The sequence below is a fragment of the Scomber scombrus genome, chromosome 13 (assembly GCF_963691925.1).
Source record: "Scomber scombrus chromosome 13, fScoSco1.1, whole genome shotgun sequence".
Taxonomy (NCBI): domain Eukaryota; kingdom Metazoa; phylum Chordata; class Actinopteri; order Scombriformes; family Scombridae; genus Scomber; species Scomber scombrus.
Genome location: NC_084982.1, coordinates 30,737,541 through 30,756,744, shown reverse-complemented (window position 1 = coordinate 30,756,744; position 19,204 = coordinate 30,737,541). Strand labels below are relative to the sequence as shown.

At 40.9% G+C, this 19,204-nt stretch overlaps 1 protein-coding gene across 1 annotated transcript in view; it reads right to left on the bottom strand.

Moving 5' to 3' along the window:
• The window catches only part of ttn.1 (titin, tandem duplicate 1), a 168,348-nt gene that overhangs the window by 98,287 nt on the left and 50,857 nt on the right, over positions 1 to 19,204 (bottom strand). Inside the window, 28 exon segments of the mRNA XM_062431364.1 lie at positions 8 to 147; positions 1,128 to 1,397; positions 1,712 to 1,990; positions 2,181 to 2,579; positions 3,157 to 3,207; positions 3,657 to 4,326; positions 4,432 to 5,654; positions 6,532 to 6,606; positions 6,834 to 6,917; positions 7,127 to 7,222; positions 7,408 to 7,485; positions 7,817 to 9,523; positions 10,094 to 10,918; positions 11,170 to 11,259; positions 12,204 to 12,413; positions 13,099 to 13,158; positions 13,448 to 13,498; positions 13,741 to 13,800; positions 14,395 to 14,439; positions 14,531 to 14,587; positions 14,703 to 14,729; positions 14,851 to 14,928; positions 15,673 to 15,976; positions 16,159 to 16,482; positions 16,842 to 16,922; positions 16,959 to 17,204; positions 17,479 to 17,662; positions 18,007 to 18,289. Of these exon segments, the coding sequence (XP_062287348.1) occupies positions 8 to 147; positions 1,128 to 1,397; positions 1,712 to 1,990; positions 2,181 to 2,579; positions 3,157 to 3,207; positions 3,657 to 4,326; positions 4,432 to 5,654; positions 6,532 to 6,606; positions 6,834 to 6,917; positions 7,127 to 7,222; positions 7,408 to 7,485; positions 7,817 to 9,523; positions 10,094 to 10,918; positions 11,170 to 11,259; positions 12,204 to 12,413; positions 13,099 to 13,158; positions 13,448 to 13,498; positions 13,741 to 13,800; positions 14,395 to 14,439; positions 14,531 to 14,587; positions 14,703 to 14,729; positions 14,851 to 14,928; positions 15,673 to 15,976; positions 16,159 to 16,482; positions 16,842 to 16,922; positions 16,959 to 17,204; positions 17,479 to 17,662; positions 18,007 to 18,289 (7,997 nt within the window).

The following is a 19,204-nucleotide window of genomic DNA, read 5'->3' as shown; positions in this document are numbered from 1 at the left end:
GACCTACCGGAGATCTCATCAGGACCTGGCCCTGGAGCTTCCATTCACCCATCACATCATCCTCAGATATCTCAGTATCAAAGTTGGCTTCCTCCTTCTCAACCACCTCGATGCTGGCGAGAGGCTTCAGGATCTCCGCCTCGCGCTCTGAGAACAAGCAGACGGTCAGTGAGAAATACTGAGTTAAAAGACACGTTAAACACGTTAAACACGTTAAACGCGTTAAAACACGTTAAAAGACACGTTAAACACGTTAAAGATGTTAAAACACGTTAAAGACGTTTAAACACGTTAAAGACGTTTAAACACGTTAAAACACGTTAAAGACGTTAAACACGTTAAAAGACGTTAAAGATGTTTAAACACGTTAAAGACGTTTAAACACGTTAAAACACGTTAAAGACGTTAAAACACGTTAAAGACGTTAAAACACGTTAAAACACGTTAAAGACGTTAAAACACGTTAAAGACGTTAAAACACATTAAAACACGTTAAACACGTTAAAGACGTTAAAACACGTTAAAGACGTTAAAACACATTAAAACACGTTAAAGACGTTAAAACACGTTAAAGACGTTAAAACACGTTAAAGACGTTAAAACACATTAAAACACGTTAAACACGTTAAAACACGTTAAACACGTTAAAACACGTTAAAGACGTTAAAACACATTAAAACACGTTAAAGACGTTAAAACACGTTAAACACGTTAAAACACGTTAAAGACGTTAAAACACATTAAAACACGTTAAACACGTTAAAGACGTTAAAACACGTTAAAACACGTTAAAACACGTTAAACACGTTAAACATGTTAAAACACGTTAAACACGTTAAAACACGTTAAACACGTTAAAGATGTTAAAACACGTTAAACATGTTAAAACACGTTAAAGACGTTAAAACACGTTAAAACACGTTAAAACACGTTAAACACGTTAAACATGTTAAAACACGTTAAACACGTTAAAACACGTTAACACAGGTTCCAGCTGTCTGGGTCCTCGTTATGTATTAATATATATATATATATATATATATATATATATATATATATATATATATATATATATATATATATATATATATATATATATATAATATGGATTTATATGTAACACCAACCTCCAAGAGTGAGCTTGGCTGAGTATCTGCGGTCCTCCACCTGGATGGTGTACTCTGCCACGTCATCGGGCTGGCAGTTATTGACGGTCAGCGTCATGTCTTTTCCATCTTTGTCGATCTGCAGCTTGTCAGACGGAGCGACTTCGTTGTCTCCTTTGAACCATTTCCAGTTGGGAGTGTCTTTGAACAGCTGACATTTAAACGTGGCTTTAGCTTTCGGTTTCACATGCTGGTCTCTGAGCGGCTTCACCAGCCAGTCTTTGATGATTTCTGAGGAGAGAAGATTCAGATTCATGTTTAGGTCCAAACTGTTTCAACTGGGAAATTTCACATTTTAATCTAAGTATGTTATCAAGCTTTGTCCGTCAGGGGACAAATCTGTCAGCTACATAATGTGTACTGGACATTTTACTGTTTAAGTCATATTTGTACTGAACCACAGTTTAACAGACTGAATGATAATTCAGCTTCATATTTACTTACACGTGGAGTCACTTGATATGTAAACTAGCGAAGGGTTTGGGTTAAAGAGGCACAGAATATGACTGTCATAGAAACATTAAAGTCTTTCTTCTTCTGCTTACCGATAACTTTAACGCTGGTGGTGGTGCTGACGTCTTCCTGTCCGTCCACCTCACACGTGTAGCTGCCGGAGTCGTCGTCCGTTGAGTTCTGGATGGTGACGGCGTGCTGCAGACCGATGATATTGATCGCCACTTTCCCAGCTTGTTTCTTGAGGACTTTGCCGTTGTGTTTCCAGATCACATCTCTCTCTTTGTTCAGCTCACAGGTCAGGTACATGGGCTGACCCTTCATACAGGAAGTCTCTGGTTCCAGTTCCTTCAGCCATTTCAAAGGCAGCTCTGCACACATACAACATGACTCAACTCACTGCAGTTAATCCAGTACAAACGGGGGGGGGGGGGGGGGGTATCTAGGGAATGTTTACATTACCTGAATTTTAATACTTTTTGATGCCTACTAAAAAACGTTGTCAAACTTCTCAAATACATAGATGTTAAATGACACTCTTTAATAACTGAATCCATTTACCTTCAACAATGAGCTTGGCTGTGCATGTGACTTCCTTGCCGGCGTTCTTGGCCACACAAGTATATTCACCAGTGTCAGACAGCTGGACGTCAATAATGTTCAGCTTGCGATCTTTACCATCAGAGGTAAACTTGTGTTTGGGGCTCTCACGCAGGTTGCTGCCATCTTTCATCCATGTGGTGATAGCAGTGGAAGGAGAGACCTCGCACTCAAACACAGCAGCAGAGCCGATAGACTCGGCCTCCTTCAACACGATGTCCTGAAGCTTCTTGGTGAACTTCAGAGGAACGGCTTTAAGCTTGAACCCTCCGAAGGGCTCCTCTGGTGGTGTTGGACCTCTGCCACCAGGTTTCAGGCCGCGGCCCCGGCCGCCATCACCGGGAGACGGGGTTTGTTTCGCTGCAACATCAAAACTCATCAAGTTAGATTCAGGTATGATGGTGACGAGGAATCAGACACTACCGCGGATGTCATCCTGTTAACATTACTTTACATTTAACAACATTTAGTGTTACAGATGCAAAGACTATAAGACTGTAGAGACATCATGAGGAATCACTCTTCATGAGCTTCCAACATGAAAAACTGAAGAACTCAAATTTCCAACAGACATGAAGATACAGACAGACAAGATGTAAGGAGAGATCAGCCACCTACCTACCTGTGTTATTATGTGTTCTGTGACTCATTGGCTGTTATGAGAGTAGTAATGTAAATCTGGTTCTATCAGAAAACTGCACCTGTCATACTGTCAATGCAATACCTGACAGCTGGACGGCACTGTTTAGATTTGGCTGATTTTGGTAGCGATCAGGTATTATATATAAGCAGCTTACAATTAACAAGAATTATGAATAGAGTGAAGGAAAAGGGGCATTGCCTTAAATATGTGTTTAAATCAGGAGCATTGCGCCAGCGTTAACCAGCGTAAAGAGTAAAAGCGTTAGCACACATAAGCTCTGATGTTTGTTCTCACCCCCAAATCCTCGGCCTCGGCCCTTCGGTGCCTCTTCTGTTGGTTTTCCATCTGGACAAGAAACAATAAGATGAGTCTGAAGTTGTGCTGCTGTCTGTTAGTGTTGTTATTCCAGCAGAAGATAAAGATTAGAGTAACAGAAAACATGCTACAGCAAAGATAATCTACATCACATAAGAACATCTGGAGTTACACAGCACACGATGAAGAAGGTGATGATGAAGATGATCAAAGAGGCAAACATGAATGGAAGATGATGAAGACATGAACACTTGACACTAAATGATGGAAACTGATGACATTGATGAAAAAAGACAAACATTACATGATGGACCACAGGAGGACAACCGATGGACAGACAGATGAACACATGAACACATGAGCTCTACATGAACCAATGAATCAAATGATGGATGAGATGAGGATTAGATGAGTCATCTCAGACGGGATGCAGGGACTTCAGAGTCATCAGCTGAGGAGTTTGAGGGACTTCGTCTCACCTCGTCTGGCGCCAGGCATTCCTGGAGTCTCCATGGCCCCATCCACCCCTTCACCATCCCAGTCCTCATCAGGGACTAGCTCCCATCCCCAGGCCTCTTCTTCCTCCCCGGCTTCCTTTTCTTCTCCCTCCTCTTCGAACACCTCCTCCTCTGGTTGGGTGGGGACCTTCTTCATGTGCACCGCTCCAGGAGAGATCTCCTTCACCAGGGGAATCCTCTCTTTAGTTTCTGGGACCTCCTCTGCTGACGGCTTCTTTGGGACCTTTTTTAGAGTTACGGATTCAATCGAGTCTTTGGGTGAAACAGGTTTAGGAACCTTTTTCAGTTTTATAGGACTTGGTTTCATCTCAATGGGGACTTGTTCCGGTTCCTTAGGTTTAGGCGACGGGGTCTTTTTCAGCTCAACCTTTTTGAACTGCTCTACAGGCGTTACATCCTTCTCTTGCACCTTGCCCACTCTAGGCGAAGGAGTCTTTTTGAGTTCAACACCTTTCTTGAGGGCATCTCTTTGTTTTTGTGGGATTTCTTTCTCAGCTTCTGTCAGCGGGATCACTTCTTTCTTCTCTGGTGGAGTTGGCTTCTTGGGTGGAGCAGCTGTCTCTTGAGGTTTCTCCTCCTCTTTTTTAGGTGACACAGTCTTTTGAACTTTCTCCTGCAGTTCCTTAAGCCCCTTGGGTGTTTCATCTTTTGGAGTTCGACTGGGTACCTTAACATCCAACGGCTTCTTTTTCTCTTCCTCTGATGTTTTTTCTGGCTTTTCTTCATCTTTCGGGACCTTTGGGACCGGCTTCAACGCAACCTGCTCCCGGTCTTTATCTGGTGTGAGGATGGTTTTCGGTTTGCCGCGCAGTTTATCAGCTGATGCAGGTTCGTCATCTTTGAGAGCTTGATCAACCTTTTTCTTCTGTGGGATCTCCTTCTGGTCTTTGCTGGCATCAGGAGTTGGAGTTGTATCTGAACTTGTCTCAGGAGTGTCTTCATCTTCTTTGTGTTTTATAGCAGCAGTGGGTTGATCTCTGGATGGCATCTCAGCTCTCTTGTATGGAGTACGCTCAGTATCAGTCTTTGCTTCACTTTCTTTCTTTGCTTTCGGAGGCTCAGCTGTTTCAGGTTTCTGAGGTTTTTCAAATGGTTTCAGAGTCACAATTTCTGGCTCCTCTTCTTTCTTTGGCAATTTTTTAATTTTCTTTTTAGATATATCTGGTTCAGCTTCCTCATCTTTTGGTGCTTTAGGGGTTCTTATCCATCTTGTCTTTTCATCTTCTTCCTCCAGCTTTTCAGGTTCCTCTATGACGCCCAGTTCAGGTGCCTCTTCATCAGTAGTGAAGACTCGTTCAGTTCTCCCGATTGTTAAGACCTCCCGATCCTCTCTAATGCGGAGCTTGCTAACGGTCAGTTCTGTATCATAATGTCTCGTCACTTCAACTTTCTGAGTTGTGACTTCTTTCTCAGGCTCTTTGGGCTTGGCTGGTACCCTCTTCAGTTGGACTTTTTGTATTTCTTCTTCTGGTTTCCCAGATTTTCCAAATTGTTTTAGTTTAGCTGACTCTTTTTGCTCATCAGTCTTTGGCAGTTTTGTTATTTTCTTCTTCTCTACACTTGGTGCTTTGGTTTCTTCCTCTTTCTGTGGTTTTGGGGTTCTTGTCCATCCTTCTTTCTCTGTTTTCTGGACAACTCTAATCGCTTCAGCTTCCTCAAAGTAGCCCAACTGAACCGTCTCTTCCTCTGCAGTGAAGACTCGTTCAGTTCTTCCCAGAAACATTATCTCTCGATCGTCTCTGTCATGAAGTCCATGAACCACGAGTTGTGGATCATGATGCTTCATCACTTCTGCTTTGTGAGTCACAATTTCTTTCTCGGGCTCTTTCTCTGGAGCTTTCACTTGGACCTTCTTCAGCTTAATGACCTCTGGTTCTGGTTCCTTCTCTTTGGGTATTCTTGTAAATTGACTCTTCGGCTTAGGTTCAGGAATTTTACCCTTTTCCTTAAGAGGTGGTACTGTGGTTGAGGCAGTAAATACACCTTTTATAACATTCACATACAGACATACAGAAAACTCAACATAATCTGTTTTATGACACAGGACTCAGACACCAATTAAACGTGAAAGAAAAATAAGAGATAACTTTGAAGGTTAGAGAGTGTAACTCAGCACTACTCCTTATTTAAAAAAAGAACTTATATTTGGTATACCTTTAGTTGCTGCAGGTGCTGAAACTGGTTCCTTGTCTGCAAGAGTTTGAATGAAATCAACATCAGTACACACAATACAAACAGCGTTAGTAAAGTCTGGCATGCATTTGTTTTCACATTTCTATTGTGAGAATATTTTCCAATGACAATTAAGTCACTGCATGTTTCCAACTTACAGTGAAGTAATCCCAGATGCACAAGAGATGTTTCAAAAAACAGTCATTAAGTCATTTGGCTTCATTCAATGGATACCATTAATGTGAAGAGTCATTAGAGGGCCAATCATACATTTGGGCTGCAAAATGTATTTTACCTCATACAAACAGACCAACAAGACAACAAGGACATTTCTTAAATCAAAGCTCAGATTGCTTTGTATCAAGATTGAAGATGTCAGGTGACAAACAGAAGAGGTTTTACCTTCAGGTGGAGACATTTTCTGCATTACAGGAGAGGGTTCAGCCTTTACGGCTGGTGGAGACGGTTTCTTCGCCGGTGCAACTTGAGCTATAAGAATGCCAACTTTATTAAATCAATGGCCACCATCTGGTCAACAAGCAAAAGCTGACAAATACTTAAAACAGACAAAATGAAAGATTTAGGGCTGTGATCAAGACCCAAGATATGTTTTCAGGTCAGGACAGACAGTTAAACAACATGGATAAGAAATAGGCGGAACTACCTGGAGTCGGAACAACTTTTTCTGCTGGAGGCTTCGGTGTTGGTGGAGATGCTTTCCTTTCCTCTGGAGGAGACACTGATACAAGATACCAAAGGTCATGGCCAAGAGAACACAACACCATAAAATGACAACACGTCACAACAGACAGAAAGAAGAAAAGGGCACACGGATAAAACAGATGAAGAAAGACAAAGAAACCTGAAAGAAATGTTCTCGAAAGGAGAGTAACACAAGTAGAAGACAGTGATATACATATACACACATATACATATACGCATATATAAACGGAGTAAGAGAACTACCTGCAGGGGGAGCCTCTTTGACTGCAGGAGGAGAAGGAGGCTTTGGTGCCGGTGCAGCTGGTTTCTTCTCCTCTGGAGGAGATACTTTGAGAATACAAGATACCAAGATCATGACCAAGACAACAGAACGGTCAATCAAGATAAACAGCTACACTGAAATAACTCAAGTGAAGATTAGACACGAAGGCAGCAAGAAGAACTGAGACAAAAAGAAAACCAGTGTGGATACCTTTGGACTAGCCAGCATTTAACATAAAACATAAAGGGAAGACAGACATATGTGGAGAAACTACCTGCAGGAGAAGCAACTTTCTCTGCAGGAGCCAAAGCAGGAGGAGAAGGAGGCTTTGGTGCTGGTGCAGCTGGTTTCTTCTTCTCTGGAGGAGATACTTTAAGAATACAAGATACCAAGATCACGACCAAGACAACAGTAAGCTTGGTCAGTACATAATGAGTAATACAAGACATGGAGGACACACACCAGACAAGATGAAGTCAGAAGACAATAAAATAAACAACATGTCTGACTGTTGATAAGCCAGCAAAGACAAAGACATACAAACTAACAGGCTACCTGCAGGAGAAGCAACTTTCTGTGCAGGAGCAGGAGGAGAAGGAGGCTTTTGTGCCGGTGCAGATGGTTTCTTCTCCTCTGGAGGAGGAATACAAGATGCCAAGAAATCACGAACAAGACAACAACATGATCAGACAAGAAGTAATACTGATAAAAGAGAAATGAATCCCAACAACACAAACAAGTAAAAGAAGTGACGTGGAATGAAAGAGTGTAAACTGATGGAAGAGACAAATAACTCCTCAATGGAAGCACATGAGTAGTGTCGACATGAACACAGTACAAAAGACAATGGACAAACACAACTTACCATACTATTGAGAAGGTTAGTACATGTTTGAAGATGTGTTAGTGTCATAAAGAGGTTGATCTTATGGCGATCATGAGTGGCTTAGATACAAAAGAATACCTTTCTGAAGAGTTTGTTGTTCAGTCCTCTGTGTTCCCTTCTTTGCTTTCTTGTCATCTTCTCTTGATGGTGGATGTTCAGTTGAGACGGTTCTCACCTCTCCAAAAGAATCAACCTTAACAGGAATGACAGGAGGGGAAGGTATAGTTTCTTCTTTAGGGGGGAGAGGTTTCTTCTGTGTTGTAACTTGAGGTTTTTTAGGTGGAGCTACCTCTTCTTTAGTTAAACTGTTCTTGGGTAGAGTCACTTCTCCAGGAGGAACGTCTTCAACAGCAGCTTCGGGAAGTGCAGCAGCTTCGGGAAGTGCAGCAGTGGTGTCTTCATTTGTAAGCTTTGGCAGGACTCTTTTCTCAGGCAAAGCAACTGGAGCTGGAAGTGGAGATGAGTCCTTTCTTGATTCTTCAATAGGAAACATTTCCTCCAGCACAGGAGTTGGTTTCGCCAGTGGTACAATGTTCTCAGGAGGCATTTTTCCTGCAGCTTTGGGAGGTTTCTTAATGTCTTCCCTTAAACCCTTGATCTGTTTAGGTGGTATGGCTTCTTTCTTGGGAAGAATGTCTGTCATGGGATGAGAAACTGACATTTTGGTAAGAGTTTCGGGTAAGTCTGGTTCAGGTGGAGATGAAACAGTTTCCATATGAGGGGGAGACATGGACCTTTGAGATGCAGCTTCTTTAATGACTTCTTTAGGTACACCAGGTGTCTTTGGGACAGTGACTTCTTTAGGTACACCAGGTTTCTTTGGGATAGTGACTTCTTTAGGTACACCAGGTTTCTTTGGGATAGTGACTTCTTTAGGTACACCAGGTGTCTTTGGGACAGTGACTTCTTTAGGTACACCAGGTTTCTTTGGGACAGTGACTTCTTTAGGTACACCAGGTGTCTTTGGGACAGTGACTTCTTTAGGTACACCAAGTGTCTTTGGGACAGTGACTTCTTTAGGTACACCAGGTTTCTTTGGGACAGTGACTTCTTTAGGTACACCAGGTTTCTTTGGGACAGTGACTTCTTTAGGTGTAGCAGTGATTTCAGGTTTTATGAGATCCTCCATTGGAGTGGAAGTTTCTTCATATGGAACAATGTCTTGAACACATATTGACACTTGTGTTTCAACAACATCCATCTGTTCCATGAAAGTTGAAGGGATGTCAGCTTCTTTAAGTTTCCTCTCTTGCAATGGTTCCTCTTCTTTTGGTCGGACCACAGTCTCAAGAGCAGAAACCTCTGTCTTTGTTGGATGAGTCGTTTCAGGTGGAGCTGCGATATCTCGCTTTGATGGAAGACAGGAAGCTTCTTCCAGAAGTGGAATGTCAGACCTGAGAGATGATGACTCTACTTTCTGGTACACAGCTTTCTCTTCTCTATCAAGAGGTTTAATGTCCTCCAGTGTTTCAGCCTCATATTCTATGTACTCTGACTCAGTTTCCTCAAGTGGCTCAGCATCTTCAGCCTCCTGATCTTCACTATCTTCCCATGTAGGAACCTCCTCATCTTCCTTTTCAACAGCCATCTGTTGTCTCATCTCCCTTTTCAAAGTGGTTTCTTCTCTTGTACTCGACTCCCAGAGCTCAACTGTTCTTTCTGTCCTGACGTCCTCTTGTTCAACCATTTCTGCCACAAAGATCTTTTCTCCATGGCTCTTCTTCAGAGAAGACTTTCTTCTGTCTTCAACCGCTACTGTTTCCTTTAGCTCGGTCTTCAGGAGAACTGGAGTCATTTCAAAGATATCACCCAAGATTCAAGATTTGCACCATGGAGCGGTGGCCAAGAGAAACAACGACAAAGACAACATGTAAACAGACTTTAGTTGGGCATGTGCTCTGATGTGATTCTCATATTACAACTACAGTGTGTGTTTTTAGAGTTGCTACCTTTATGTTGAGGGGTATCTTTGGGCTTTGATTGTATTTCTACATTCCCAGAAGGAATATCCTCATCTGGTTGATAAATGCACAGTAAATTAATGCATTCAGTCAAATTGAATATCTAAAAGTCTCTAAGAAACACTTGTCAGTTAAGGCATACCTTTGATTGGTGCTCTTGGCTCTAGCTTTGGTTTAGCTAGTGCTGTTGCTTCCTGTGGTATCTGCCTCTGTTTGACTGATAATTGATATGATAGCAAACAGTAAACACACATGACAGCACAGACATCAGGACAAAACCTTTAAAGAATTAGCTTCTGCTATCTCAGAATAAAAGATAGAAATCACGAGTTAAAAGATCAAGATGAGTCAGGATTAGTTAGAAGATGCTCAAATTCATAATATTTGTATCTACCTTGTTGTTGAGGCTCTTTAGCCTGAAGAATTTGTTTTGGTCTTTCTGAATCTTGTGGTGGTGTTGGTGCTCGGAGGTCTGGCACTGGTTCCCCTTTTACTGATACTGAAGTCTCTGGAGCCTTCTTTGGTTCTTCTGGAGCCTTCTTTGGCTCTTCTGGAGCCTTCTTTGGTGCTTCTGGAGCCTTCATTGGTGCCTCTGGAGCCTTCTTTGGTTCTTCTGGAGCCTTCTTTGGTGCCTCTGGAGCCTTCTTTGGTTCTTCTGGAGCCTTCTTTGGTTCTTCTGGAGCCTTCTTTGGTGCCTCTGGAGCCTTCTTTTGTGCTTCTGGAGCCCTCTTTAGTGCTTCTGGAGCCTTCTTTGGTTCTTCTGGAGCCCTCTTTGGTTCTTCTGGAGCCTTCTTTTGTGCTCCTGGAGCCTTCTTTGGTTCTTCTGGAGCCTTCTTTGGTGCTTCTGGAGCCTTCTTTGGTTCTTCTGGAGCCTTCTTTTGTGCTTCTGGAGCCCTCTTTGGTTCTTCTGGAGACTTCTTTGGTGCTTCTGGAGCCTTCTTTGGTTCTTCTGGAGCCTTCTTCAAGTCAGGAACCCTCTTTGGAACTACTTGAATCTTCTCTGGTGCCTCTGGAGTTTTCTTTATTTCTTCCACTACCTTCTTGGGTTCTTCTGTCATCTTCTTTGGTGGTTCAGGAACCCTCTTAGTTTCCTCCACCATTTTCTTTGGTTCTGATGGTTCTGATTCAGGAGTATACTTTGGTGCATCTGGCTCAGTTTTACTAGCCTGCAGATGTGGTTTTCTTGGTTGTTCAGTAACAGCTCCAGAAGGTCTTGGTTCTGGGACAACTTAGAAGAACATTCATTTATAAGATGATTGTATTTCTAACCATATTTTGAAAGAGTCCCAAATGTGCAAATCACACTCTAACGAGTGCTCAGCACGATAAAAGATAATCAAAGACGGTATTGAGGAAATATTACTTTCCATACATCAAAGACAGGAACTGATAAAGTTTTATAACAGAGAAACAACACAAACATAAAACAGAACAGCACAATAAGAGCCTATTATGACATCTTTGCTGTACCTGTAGTTGGAAAAGCAGCAGCCTTGGGTGGAGGAACCTTTGGTGCAGATGGTTGAATCACTGGTTCCTCTGGTCTGAGCACATCTTGCACTTAAAAGAACATTATGTACTGTTTAACCTATATGTGTACAGCTCACAAAGAATCAAAGATAACACTCTTAACGAGCGCCTGCCAATGAGAAATATCTTATTCAAAGTCCGAGAAAAGACATAAAAGGAATCTAAAGGATTTCAGTGATTAATACCTTTAGTTGGAAGACTTTCAACTGTGGGAGGAGTTGGCTGAACCTCAGGTTCCTTTGGCTTCTGTAGTTCTGGTACTTTAAAAGATATTATATGTTCAATAACCTCTAAGGCTTCAACATTACAACACACTCTAACGAGTGCTGAGCACAAAGATGATTAAAAACATGTGATCTGAGAACATTTAACACACAACAGACACGTTGGTATTGCAGAAAACCAATCACATGACAACAGATATGAAAGAGTTCAAAGATGGAAAAAAGGCTTTCCAATACCTGTTGTTTTAATATCTTCAGGCTTTGATGAAGTAATCTGAACTATGGCTTCCTCTGGTTTTACAGCTGGCACTTTGGAGAGCAGTGAAAATGTTCTATTTTAAGTTTGTCTCCACTACATTTGCTTTTATCCTAAAGTTATTCTGTGAGCTTCACTATCAATACATTACAGCTATGACGTGCATTTCTCCAGTTAGTTTCTAGAGCCATTATATTATATATTATATATATGTATATATATATATATATATGTATATATATATATATATGTATATATATGTATATATATATATATATGTATATATATGTATATATATATATATATATATATACATATATATGTTATACATATGCTGTCAACTCCAAATATATGAGATGTTAATTTTAAATGATTAAGCTCAAGAGGTAACAACACAAAACACAACAATAAGAAAGACATACTGTCCAGCACGATGTCTTTCTAGTTGAACAGCAGTTCAATTGGGCCGCTGTTCAAACCTTTTATTATTTTACCTTTCGGAGCTTCTGGTTTTTTCTTGGCAGCTTCAACTTTAGGCTTTTCAGCTTCAGGCTTAATTTTGGCCACTTTCTGAGGCGCTTTAGGCTCCGGAGGAACCGTTTTCGGCTCTGTTGATGGTTTAGGTTGATACGGTTCTGGAGTGACCTTTTCAGGGACGGTCACTACCTCTGGTTCTGGTACTGGTTTGGTGTATATTGGCGGTTCTTCAAAGTTAACAGAGAGATATGACTGTGAGTCAGCACTGAACACAGAGCTGTAAGAGGCTCCGGTTAAAAGAAGGAACAAAACCGACGAAACATACAAACATAAACTGGATTTAACAGACGTGTTGACAGAAGAACACGAAGCATCGAGAGCATCGTAAACAGACTTCAGACAACATCAAGTCACCAAGAGAAAAACATGAAATACAGCTTGAAATGTTTGGATGGGATCCTGAGGATACCGTATGCAATGCTTCTCAAGGACTAATGATGATAGTCAAAGAACTCTAGTGTTGCACACAAACATGCAAGTAATTAAAATAGCTTTCATCTCAAATAGAAGAATTAAGAATATGAGCCGATGAAGACTCAACAACAAGAGAAAATAATGAATGCACAATCATTAACGTTACCTTTGGGGGCTGAAGGTTCCTCTTTCCGAGACGGAGCAGCTACTTTGGGCTCGGACTTCTTTGCTTCAGGTACTTTAAAATATTAATTAATTTCATTCAGTTTTCTGACCACAACAAATGCTAACATCAAGCATGTTCACATTTGGTCTTTAAGAGAAACACAAACAAACAAAGGGACCAAACAAGAAAAGGTCTAAAAGACGCCAAGATACACATAAGAAGGAGTTACAAACAGGAAGTGATCAGAATATAAATCAGGTATTTGCAGATACCTTTGACTGGAGCTGCAGGCTCAGAGGGTTTCTGCTCCGGTCTCCTGTGAACCTCAGGAACTTCAAAAAGATCCAGAAAGTTCACATTAATATTATGAAGCTTTACTTTCTACTGAACAGAAAGCTCTAGTCGGGTTAATAAGAACGTCATAGAGGTACGTTGGGTTAAAGTGGAGTAAAAACATAAATAAGAGTAAAACATGAAATCAGGAGACAGACGGGACCAAAAGATTTAAGTTCAATGTGGATGAAGCAAAGCTTCATAGCAGCAGCAGCAGCTAGTGTGTGAGGCGGATAGCAGGCCTGTTACATTACAGCCAGAAGCAAAGAGCCTGTTTGTCTTTTATACCTTCAGGGATTTCTCTTTTCTCAATAATTTCTTCAACAGGTTTTTTCTCTTCTGGTAAAAGAGAAAAGTGAACTTAGAAAAACAAATAACCCTGATGAGCAGATTCAGTGGCAGGTCTTTAAAGTTAAAGAGGAAGAGTTGAAACCAGAGACACTGATAAACAGACGAGTAATGGACATATAACCATAACCCCAGACATACACAGATACAGACAGACAGACAGACAGACAGGGTAAATGGAGGTTTTGTGTTAATAAAGGTTTTTATCTTATAAAACAGAGTAAAGTTGATACCTGGGACAGAAGAGTACCGAACAGAGACTGTCTCTTCTTCAACGGTCAGACTGGTGAACGCTGAACCATTAAAGAAGAATCACAGTTAGAAACATCTGAGTTTAAATATCATTAAATCATTGGTGAGGAAGAGGATGTTAAACAATCATCTGAGTTCTGGATTCATCTCAGACATTAACTAATTGTTTCATTTAGTTTAGAAACAAACTTTAATGTTAAATTAAAGTTTATTTCAGGAACATTTACAACTATGATCAGTCGGGTTTATAATGTTTAACTTTTAACTCTGAGATTAACTGATTGTTTTAATCCTCTTCTTTCTTTACATCTGTTACAGTTTAGTGACATTTTAAATATATTTATATGTTAAATTATTAATATTATTTATTATGTTGAAGTTATTATGAGGTGGAATTCATTAATTATGAGAGATGATGAATAAATATTACTGAGTTTAAAGATCACGCAGTTATTTAGGATGGAAGATAACGAATGATGATGATGAAGATGATGATGATGATGATGATGATGAAGATGAAGATGATGATGATGATGATGGTTAATTTTAGGAGGTTATGAATGGTTTAATGTTCCTCAGTGATTCAGGCATAATGAGACCAGTTAGTTTATTTTAGATTCACAGCATGTTTGTACCTGTAACTTCGGTTCTTTCTTCATAGTGATAAAAATCTGACGAATCTTTTGGTAGAAAAACAGATGAATGAGACACAGAGAGTCTGGAGAAGCTAGATGATCCAGGTTCTGTTAGGTTCTGTAGTAACGGACTCACCTCTCTGAATAACCATGGAAGCGCTTTCAGGAACCTGAACTGACGCGTCGGGGACGTCTAAAGATTTATCCAAACATACAAACTTCCATTAATACTGAAACTATTAATATTCATGTAATAGTTACAATGAATGTTTGCTTCTTATATTTAATGTAAAACACTAAGAACTAACCTTCAGGAACCTTTCCTAACCCAATCTCTGTGAAGGATAAACAACATGTTATAATAACAGCTGCTAACAGTAACATCAGCTGATAGATAGATATTAGATACTAGATTACAGATACTAGATATTAGATACCAGATTACAGATTACAGACCTTTGCCTGACAGGTAAAGCTCAGCGGTGCTGCGAGCTTCTCCCATCGGCTCCATGCGAGCGATCACTGAGTAAACGCCTGGTGGAGACATCACAGCGATGTTTAAACACATTAAAAGATCCGTTTATAAGAAATAACTAAAGAATCGTAGCATTAAAATCACAGTTCAGTCACACCAGAAAGAAGCAAAGCTCATGTTGGCTGGTTCTGGGGGAGAAACTCCTGCTTATATATATATATAAATATATATAAATATATATAATATTTATATTATATTTATATTATTATGTCTCAGGATAGTTTAATAAAGAAATACTGAAAGGAGTAAAAAGCTCTGAGCTAAATACCAAGTAGAAAGCTTCTCTGCTGCTGATAATAAACTGATATATAACATAAACCAACAATATCTCACAGATCTACTTTAATCCCAGAGATTAATTAATGAGCCTTTTTTATTCTGGTGTGAGGAACTTTCATCATTAAGGATCCACAATGAAAAACAGATGTTTATATTCTACCTTTACACTGTTTATCTTTGTTATCATGTTAAACATTTAAAAATTAAAATGGTTAAAAGTGAAAATGTTTTTAGGGCTAGGTGACGTTTGTTGTATTATATATATTATTATTGCGTAATGTTGCTGGTCATGTGATGTTCAACCTTCAGAAACACTGCGACTGTTAAATGATTAAAGTGTATTTTGCCCTGAAGTTTAACCTCTGAAATAAATCTTAAAGCAGATTCAGATCATTTAATTTATATAGATGAAACTAAGAGTCTAGATAAAGGAAGAAGATAACTCGGTTTCTATTTTAACAAACCTTCGTCCTCTGCGGTTACGTTGCAGATGGTCATAAAATGCCGTCGGCCTTCGGTCCTGAAGTTATATTTTGGGCTCTCTCTAAGCTCCCATGACTCTTTGTACCATGTGACGATGGCGTTGTCGAAGGACAACTCGCACTCGAAGATGGCCGAGGAGCGTTCATTGACCTCGATGCTTCGGATGCGTTTAGTGAACTGAATTTGGTCTAAAACCAGATAATCAGAGTTAGCTTTGATTCATTCATGTTCCGTTATAACAGTGTTTGTTTGGTTCATGATGTTTTTATGTGTGCAGTAAGACTCCTATCTGGAGATGTTGGTGTAGAGTGAAAGTTCAATTGAAGAGAAACACAGAAACAGGAAACAGGAAACAGGAAACAGAAACCCACAAAACACAAGAAGAAGGTTCAAAGAGGTCAGTGTGACTCTGGTTAGTTTCCAGCTGCTTACCTGTTAAACAGCTGCTGATAATAACATGAAGACACACTGAAGACGTACAGACAGGCGTCCAGCAGACAGGCGGACATCCGAACACTCTTACCTGTGACGGTGAGCTTGGCGTTGGAGATGTGCGGACCGCACACGACCCGGTAGTTGCCCTGGTCTTTGGACTGGCAGCTCTTGATCTTCAGGAAGTGGCGGTCGCCCACGCTGCTGATGTCATACTTGCTGCTGTTGTCTAGTTTCTGGGTTCCCTTGTACCAGGTCAGAGTGATCTCTGGGTAGTTGATCCTGAGCTCGCACTCAAAGGTGGCCGTCTGGTTCTCCGGAGCCGTCTGATCGGTGATGTCATCGATCACGGAGACGGGCTGAGGATCAAAATCCGTTTTAATGTGTTCAGCGAGGCCAAAGTTCTGGTACCGATCATTAGTGAAGGTAATAAATAATAACAATGAAAACTAACTTTCATCAAACAAGAAGTAAAAACTAATCTGGGATCAGTATATATTGGATCTTATTCATCGACCTGCAGAACCAACATGCTGGTTCTGCTGCGTTAGGACCGATGATCAGAACCACTGAAGCTTTAAACTGGACCCAGCAGAGCTGATAACGGATCTCATCTAACGTCCACATACTGTCTGACGTGTGCTGTTGTGTGTGACTCGGTTATCTCGTGATACCTGCTGACTGGTTTCACTGGTTTCACTGGTTTCACTGGTTTTACCTCTGTGCCGACCCGTGAGTCCAGCTGCTGGATGAACCGGGCCATGTCCTCCTCTTCAACGCGCCCGCCGTGCTCCGTCTCCTGCAGAACACGCTGTTAGAGATTCTGTTTCTACACCAGGAACTGATCCAGGAACTGATCCAGGGTCTGATCCAGGAACTGATCCAGGAACTGATCCAGGGTCTGATCCAGGAACTGATCCAGGAACTGATCCAGGGTCTGATCCAGGAACTGATCCAGGAACTGATCCAGGGTCTGATCCAGGATCTGATCCAGGAACTGATCCAGGAACTGATCCAGGGTCTGATCCAGGATCTGATCCAGGATCTGATCCAGGAACTGATCCAGGAACTGATCCAGTGTCTGCTTGGTTATTAAACCTGAGCAACGTTTTATTTTACAGGCTGTTTAATTTTAGGATAATTTAATTAGCAGCCGTGTGATAGTTACCATAGTTACCATAGTTACCATAGTTACCATAGTTACCATAGTTACCAACAGGATTAGATAGTATATAAGTGGTAATCATTATCAGAACACATAAATAACACAGCTGCTACTGTTAGTGATAGAAGAAGTTTATATTATAACTTTACAGATTAATAAGCTAATATATATTTCTGCTGTTTCCTCTCACCGGTCGTCCCGTCTCCATCTCTCTCTCCCTCTTCAGGAACTCCACGGCCTGCAGGATGGCCCGGTAGTCGTGGATGTTATGTTCTGTTAGGATCCGTTCGTAATCTTTGGGGTCGTGACCTCTGAGAAGTTCCACTATATTAACCTCTCCGTCTTTCTTTGGGCTCTTCTGCTTTGAGGGAGTCCTGCCACAAATAAACATCACTGTCAGACTCTGAGCTTCAGTGTGATCAGTAACACAGATAAACGTGTCAGTGAGCTCATCACGTATCCGACGGGTGAACCTGAAGCTGTGATGAACCTCTGCTTTCAGAAACCTGTGATGTCATCCTTTATTTTAATTAAATAATCACATAAACAGAGAATTTAAATCTCATCTTGTCAAACATGGAGATTCTCCTGTAAGACTCCAGAACCAGGACCAGTCTGGATATATTAAAGAAAACTAAAAACTAATCCTGTAGATCAACTTTCCTCCAAAGAAACAGACAATAGTTCAGTTTAACAGTAAAGATCATCCAGCTCTTACTTCTTCAGCCTGGTCCTGATGTCTCCGATTCCTTCCTCTTCCTCCTTCTTGGCGACGTCCATGTCGGCGCTGCTCTCGATCTCTCCGTGCTTGTTGGTGGCGACGCATCTGTACTGACCCGAGTCCGACTTGGTCACCTCTTTGATCTCCAGCTTGGCATTCTCGCCTTTGTGCTCGATAGTGATGCGACCGCCGGGGGTGACCTGCCTCCATTTACCCTTCATCCACTTCACGCTGGGGATCGGGTCTCCTCCGATCTTGGCGATGAAGGTGGCGGTTCCCTCTGTAAACACAAACCCAACATGAAGCTCCAACTGGACCTGAAGAACTTCTGATAAATGGATTTTCAGATTTGGCCCAAATTCTTTAGTCCAGACCTAGTTTTGTCTTTTTAATTATTCAGATCCTGTTATTGAATCTCTCTGACGTAAATGAACCTTCTGATCTTTACGATCGGTTGGGTTGTCAGCGGGTTCGGGTTGTCAGCCGGGTTCGGGCTACTATGAGTATTCACCATCTGATCTTAGTAAATGTTAATATCTTAATAAACATGGCGTCTGCTACAGTGAACAAACGTCTAACTCAGTACAGAATATTAAAGAAAGAAATATCAGCATGATTAAAATACTTGATGTCAGTTTAGAGATCATTGTTAAGCAGCCTCCTGGAATAAGATGCAGAACATGTTTACTTTACTAGTTTATTATTATTTAGTTGGTGCAGTTTAAGCAACGCGTGTCTTTGTTAGTTTGCCCTCGACCACGTTGTCTAAACAGCGACGGTCTGAGCGCCTATAGACAGGCTGGTGGCGCGATGCTGAAGTCTGAAGTCACTGGCACATTAAACTCTTATTTTAAAGGTGAATTATCAAGATTTAAAAATTCTCCTACATATAAAATAAATAAAAGTAGCCGATTACATCAACATATTGTTTAGTCATCATATTTAATTAGTTATAAAAATGACAGATTAAAATGGGCCCTAGTGGTTCTTTCATTAGCGGTGGTTCGTTGAGTCTAATGTGATGCTCTAATGGAGGGAACACAATCTGAGCTTCTTCATAGTCTAAACTAAATGGATTTAATGTGACGTTTAATCTTTCATCTCCCTCCAGGACAGTTCTCAGGTTTTCATGGTGTCTTTGAACCTTTAACATCTCGATTCAATAACAGCTTTCAACTCCACCAAATGTACAAAC